This window comes from Pseudorasbora parva, chromosome 8 (assembly GCF_024679245.1).
Source record: "Pseudorasbora parva isolate DD20220531a chromosome 8, ASM2467924v1, whole genome shotgun sequence".
Classification (NCBI taxonomy): Eukaryota; Metazoa; Chordata; class Actinopteri; order Cypriniformes; family Gobionidae; genus Pseudorasbora; species Pseudorasbora parva.
In genome coordinates, this window is record NC_090179.1 from 135,232 (window position 1) to 142,155 (window position 6,924).

Sequence of the window (6,924 nt, forward strand, 5' to 3'; positions counted from 1 at the left end):
AAGAGGTCTGCGTATACCGAAGGAATACCTGGTGTGGAGTCCGTGGTGTGCTGCATGCTGGTTGATCGAATGGGTAGTAGCCTGACAGAACGGATGCAGCGGGAGTGACCCCATTTGAAGGACCCCATTTGGTGATCTGTTTTTCCTGCCAGGAGATCTGCGGGTTGTGGTCTTGTAGCCAGGGGAAGCCCAGAATGATCGGGTTGTGTGGAGAATGAATGACGTAGAACTGGATGGATTCAGTATGTACAGCGCCCACTTGTAAGTGAAGTTCGGTGGTGGTGAACTGTACTTGTCCGGTCCCCAGGGGGCGCCCATCTAGCGCTGCCACTGCCAGAGGAAAGTTGCATGGGTTTAGTGGTATTTCATGTTGACGAACCAGACCTTAATCAAAGAAGTTGCCTGCAGCTCCAGAGTCTATTAATGCCTGGGTTGTAATTACTTTAGACTGGTAGGTTACTGTGACTGGAAAATCGAGGCAGTTGTGGTGAGAAACAGTGGAAATGAGCAAACTCACCCGGCGGGGCTGTGGTTGCGATGGTCGGGTCGGGCACTCGGCTCTGCGATGTCCGGAAAGACCACAGTAGAGGCACAGATGATTTCAGATGCGGCGCTCTCGTTCCTCAGAAGAGATGTGTGTGCGACCGATTTGCATGGGTTCATCACTGCTGTCGAGGGGCTGAGAGAGCATCGGGTTGCCACCACTTCGTGGTCCTCGGCGAGAGCAGATGACGTTGTCAATGCGAATCGCCAGTTGGATGAATTGATCCAAACTCTTGTCCTCATCGCGGCATGCGAGTTCTGACTGCAGTTCCTCATTGAGGGCTTGGCGAAATAGGGTTTTCAAGGTGTCCTCTACCTCCACGGTTTGTGCTGCTAGGGTGCAGAAAGTGAGCGCAAATTCTGCTGCCGTACATCTCCCTTGCCGGAGGGCGAGCAGCTGTTTGTCTGCGCTTCATCCTCCCTCAGCATGGTCGAAAACTAGGCGTAGACGTTGAATGAAGTTGGCATATGTAGTGCTCTCGCGGGTTCGTTCGTCCCAGACTGCTGTTGCCCAGTCAAGTGCTTTTCCAGTGAGCAGTGAACAGATTAGTGAAATCTTACCAGAGTCTGGGAAGTACAGGGTTGGTTGTTGGGCCAGAAAGATGGAGCACTGCATTAAAAATCCCTTGCATTTGGCCGGGGTGCCGTCAAACTGTTCAAGGAACGCCAGACGTGGGCTGCTCGTTGGCCTTGTAACAGGTGCGGTTGGTGGCTCTTGGCGTGGTAATGGTGCATCCGCCGTTGCTGGTGTAGGATGGAGGCTCTGCACGGCCTTAACCAGTTCCTCCGTCATGCTGGTCAATCGTGTGAGTTCCTGGTGATGCATCATTAGCTGGCTGGCTTGTGCGGAGAGGTCTTGTGTGAAGCGAGAGAAGTCTGCTGGATCTGTGTTTGGCGAAGTCTTCTGTAATGAGGACTCAGGCAGATTGGGATCCATGTGCAGTTTATTGGAAACACACGAATTAACAGTATTATCACAGGCAAGGCGTAAATCTTAATCATACCAGGCAAGGGTCAGGGCAGGCAGCAAACAGTCGAATAACCAGAGTCCAGGCAAACACAGGTCAAAATGGCAGGCAGCAAGAATCAGAGTCGATAAACAGGCAGGTTCGTAAACAGGCAGATCAGAAATAACAATGGGTAAACACTCAGAAATAGAAACACACACACATGCACGCAATCCCCACCCACCCCCCACCCCACACACACGCATGTACACTTGGATATGTAGTGTATGGTTACTCTCCATAGGTATACTGGTTTTTCTAATGTACAGACTGTATAATCTATCCCCCTACTAACCATACCCATTAAACTGCCCATCACAGAAAACATGACATTTTTTGAATTAAAAAAAAAAAACACTTTTTAAAATGTTTTAGTATGAGGACACAGATGTCGTGATATACCATGTTTACGTTGTAATATCCATGTCATTATACACATTTGTGTCCTCATAAACCATATACATGAAAACACAGACTAACAGCAGGCCCTGACAGGAGGAGGACAGAGTAAAGTTACACAGGACCTACAATTTCTACACTTTTATTAGCCCTGGGTCCAGTGGACCCGAACATCCTGTGTGTAATATAAATGTGTAGGGGGGGTGTAAAGTGTGTAGTCATCGAAAATGTGTTCTGATATATATTCCTCACAGAAAATGAGCCAAGGCCAATGAGTCTCAGTTTGAAAAAATAATTATTCATATCATTTTTCTTTCGATAAAAAATGAAAACAGACCCGAACACCATACAAGGGTTAAGAAGCCAATTTGAAATTATTCCCGCTTTGAGACATGGTGCATTATTCTGCTGGAAGTAGCCATCAGAGGATGGGTACATGGTGGTAATAAAAGGATAGACATGGTCAGAAACAATGCTCAGGTAGGCCATGGCATTTAAACGATGCACAATTGGTGTGTGCCAAGAAAACATCCCCCACACCATTACCCCACCACCACCAGCCTGCACAGTGGTAACAAGGCATGATGGATCCATGTTCTTATTCTGTTTACACCAAATTCTGACTCTACCATCTGAATGTCTCAACAGAAATTGAGACTCATCAGACCAGGCAACATTTTCCAGTCTTCAACTGTCAAATTTTGGTGAGCTCATGCAAATTGCAGCCTCTTTTTCCTATTTGTAGTGGAGATGAGTGGTCCCCGGTGGGGTCTTCTGCTGTTGTAGCCCATCCCCCTCAAGGTTGTGCGTGTTGTGGCTTCACAAATGCTTTGCTGCATACCTCAGTTGTAACGAGTGTTTTTTTCAGTCAAAGTTAATCTTCTATCAGCTTGAATCAGTCGGCCCATTCTCTTCTGACCTCGAGCATCAACAAGGCATTTTTGCTCACAGTATTGCCGTATACTGGATGTTTTTCCCTTTTCACACCATTCTTTGTAAACCCTAAAAATTGTTGTGCGTGAAAATCCCAGTAACTGAGCAGATTGTGAAATACTCAGACCGGCCTGTCTGGCACCAATAACCATGCCACGCTCAAAACTGCTTAAATCAGCTTTCTTTCCCATTCTGATATTCAGTTTGGAGTTCAGGAGATTGCCTTGACCAGGACCACACCCCTAAATGCATTGAAGCAACTGCCATGTGATTGGTTGATTAGATAATTGCATTAATGAGAAATTGAACAGGTCCTTTAGGCGAGTGTATAACACTTGCCTGAATTATAAAAATTGACAGAATGATTTATCTCTCAAATAACTATTTGAGAATTATTGGACTCACTGATAAGAAACAAAACCGAGGCGGGCATCCCGGCGTGATCTTCGACATCTAGGGGTTAATGGTAGTTGGGCTTAATTATTGGCTTATTCTGGTCAGTAAACCTTAATATCACTCAATAAGTGCCATAATTGATAAGGATAAAACTTTCACTTGGTCAAATTGTCTTTATTAGTACTGTATTCGTAGTAGTTAGGCTTAATTATTGGCTTATTCTGGTCAATAAACCTAAATGTCACTCAATAAATCCCATAATTAATGAGGATAAAACTTTCACTTTAGAATACACTGTTTTAGCAATTTATAACGGCAAAACCAGCAGTAATTAAAGATAATTACAAGCTTATTGTTTAGTTAACTTAACAGAATGTCACAGAAATATAATTACATTATTACACAAAAATAATATATAGCTTATTAACTTGTAATTAATGGCTAAAAGGTTTACTGTACATTCAGTTAATCATTAATTACCAGGATATTGTATAATGTGCTATATAAATAAAGGTGACTTGACTTTACTTATTTTTGATTATTTATAGCATAAATGTGTTTAATAATTTATAAATAATGGCTAATATGCCCTTCCTATATATTCAGTAAATCATTAATTACTGTTGTGTCCATGCTTAACTAATCCATAATTCCGGACCCTTAAAATGGATAGTTAATAATTAATTTCTAGTGTGTAATTGTGAAAAAGTTCATCATTAATTAAGGCTTAACAAAAGCATTATTCTGGACCCCTAAAATAAGGTTTTTCCAAAAGGATGAGTATAATTCTTCTCTGAAAAGGATTTTGTAGCTAAAGTTTTCAGATATTAAAAAAAAAACGTATGTACGCCAGACCCTGTGGAAAGTTCCCTTCTAGAAGTCTGGAATCAGCTGGAAATCGTGTGTATTTGCATCCCCACCTTGTCTCCTCCCCAGAATAACCATATACATATACCACATACACTGCCAAGTTTTACTATGCATTTGCTATGCTGCAAATATGTATGGAAATTTAAGAGCTGTGTGAGTAAACCTCACTCCCCAGGCCTCAAGAAGCGTGCTAGCAGCTGCCGTCTTTAGCCTCCTTATTAGCACGCCCGCCTCCCACATCGGAGACTCCAGTCCAAATCCCGCACGGAGCGGGTCGAATATGACCGGTTACATTTACACTCCTATCAATGCATTTATGGCAAGGGACTTCAACCGGGGGTCCGCTGCGGTACTGCAGGTGGTCCGCAAACCAGTGTTTGATCACAAATGATTTTTGTTATATTTAAACATGGGTAAAAAAATAAAACATCACAGTCAAATTTAAATACAAGCACCCTGAAACAAAAAAACTTGGCAAACTGGCAAAAAACTTGATAAATTACACAATTTATCTGGAACTTATACATTTCTGGACCTTTATAAGGAAACAGACAAAAGACCAAACCAACATAAAAGTTAGTTAATTTAATTAAATGTGCACTGTTTTGATGAACATTATTCCCAATTATTTATATTCACGATTTTATAGTATTTGTACACCCTTTACATTTTTATTACAGTGTTGTAATTTGCAATTCATTTAATTTTTAAGTCAATTTGAAGCAGATTTGTTACATGACCGCATTAATTAAAGTTTCTTAAGGGTCCATATCAGTTATCTGCATCTCCTGTGCTGCATTAAGCCATCCCATAATATCCGTCATCACTCACATTAATGCACGGCTCAGAGTAACGTTACTGCATGTGTGTAAGACTCCAATGAAATAATAAATAATAATTACTCCATCACAAATAAATCTCTCAATCAAGTGGCTGTGTCTATATTATACGCACTTTTTATACAACATTATAATATTATTTTAAAATAAACTTTTATATTATTATTATTATTTTACATTATTATTGCCCCTGGTTCAGTAATGAAGTCTTGTAATAAAGTAGCAGTGGCTGGGACAGATTTTAAGCATCACCTCAAGATTCAATCTAATCCTGTTTCCTAAGCAGGTTTAAGCTTACAGACCTGTTGCTATGACAACATGTCCGGGATGATTGTTGAAGAACCAAACAATCCGAGATCAAGCCAAATCATCAACAGTTAAATCCAGCGAACTGAGTAAGACACATACGAAGAACAGACCCCTTTTTTGATTTTGTTTTTGGGGGTCTCTGCTCAATGTCTCTATAGTCTAAGGGGTCCTTGCCCATGAAAATACGTTGAAGACCCCTGATTTATGGCATCGCAGTCTCATGGTAATTTACCTTGTTAAATTAAATGATTGTTTGTTTGTGCTGTGACTCACCCAGTTGCTCCAGTATTACAGTCGCCCTGTCTGAAAGTGCTCCAGCAAACACTTGACACGTGTAAACTCCTGTGTCCTCCGTTCTGACTCTCTTCAACCTGAGAGAGAAGTTTCCTTTGGGGATCTCATCAGGGAAGAACTTAACCCTGTCTCTGTATTGCTCATCTGATGAATCTGGGAAAGTCTCATTGTTTTGATAGAGAAGAACCAGAATTTCTTCATCTTCACCAGTTCTTTTCCATGAAACCTCTTCAATGTGTTCAGGTGTGATGTGAGAGTCTACAGAGCAGTTCAGAGTGACGTCCTCACCATCATACACAGATACAGAGCGACTCGATCTTGAGACAAGCAAACACTCTGAAAGAATAAGAACTGTTATAACATAGACCAGAACATGAACATATAATACATATAGCATCATTTGATTGAAAGTTCACTCACCAAAACCTGTTATTTTAACCACAGTCTCTCCAGAATCCTGCGGACTGTAAACTTTACATGTGTATTTTCCTTCATCTTCAGCTGTCAGACTGTCCAGACGGAGGGAGAAGTTTCCATGTTGGATCTGATTAGTAAAGAAATGAGCTCTATCGAGATAATCCTGCTGCTGGACCTCAGCTCGACTCTTACCATCCAGAAACAAATGAACCAGAGTCTCTGAGTCTTTTCTTCTCCACTCCACCTCCAGACCCTCCATTAGTAAGAGCTCATCAACATAACAGGGCAAAACCAGGGAAGATCCCAGAGGAGCCATCAGGGGACCAGAGGGACCACGCACAGTCAACTCTGGAAAGACAACTTAAAAAACCCAGAAAGAAGAACTCGAAGGATATTTTCACATACCAACATAAAGGGATGATACATACCATCAGCGATCATCAGGAGTACTGATATAACAACAAACCTAATGTCCATCCTTAACACATAAAGCGCTATAATAAATTAGACTTGCCGGCAGTCTTTTGTAACACGTATAAATACTGCAATAATAGATTAAAATAGTGGACCAGTATCAGAAAGACTAAGTTCAGCTCAGGGAGGAAAATGGCGTGTTCAATGAGACACAGACACGAGGTTGCGATACCCAAAAGTGTAGTATATTATAGTGACATAAGCTGACAGACAGTTTCAATATTTACATGTACACAAAGATGGTATTGAGTTCATAATTGTTAATAAACACATCTAAGTGTTGTTTTCTCAAGTCATACACAATCATTCAAATGATTAAAAGCTGCAACCGTCCTTGCACAATGCACACTGGGTCAATCAGTTCATTAAATTCAAAGAACCATAATGTAGGAATGTGTGTATTGGTGTGCGGGGATGTGTAAGGGGAGCAGCTGCAGCGCCTC

The 6,924-nt window shown here is 41.5% G+C and overlaps 1 protein-coding gene across 1 annotated transcript; it reads right to left on the reverse strand.

Annotated features, from left to right (window-relative positions):
• Positions 1 to 601: 601 nt before the first annotated feature.
• On the reverse strand, positions 602 to 6,484 carry LOC137085279 (uncharacterized). Its single transcript, XM_067451832.1, has 5 exons — positions 6,436 to 6,484; positions 6,011 to 6,355; positions 5,570 to 5,926; positions 1,105 to 1,428; positions 602 to 876 (listed from the first exon to the last, which is right to left on the reverse strand). Exons 1-5 carry the CDS (start codon positions 6,482 to 6,484, stop codon positions 602 to 604), a joined length of 1,350 nt encoding a protein of 449 aa, XP_067307933.1.
• Positions 6,485 to 6,924: the final 440 nt, after the last annotated feature.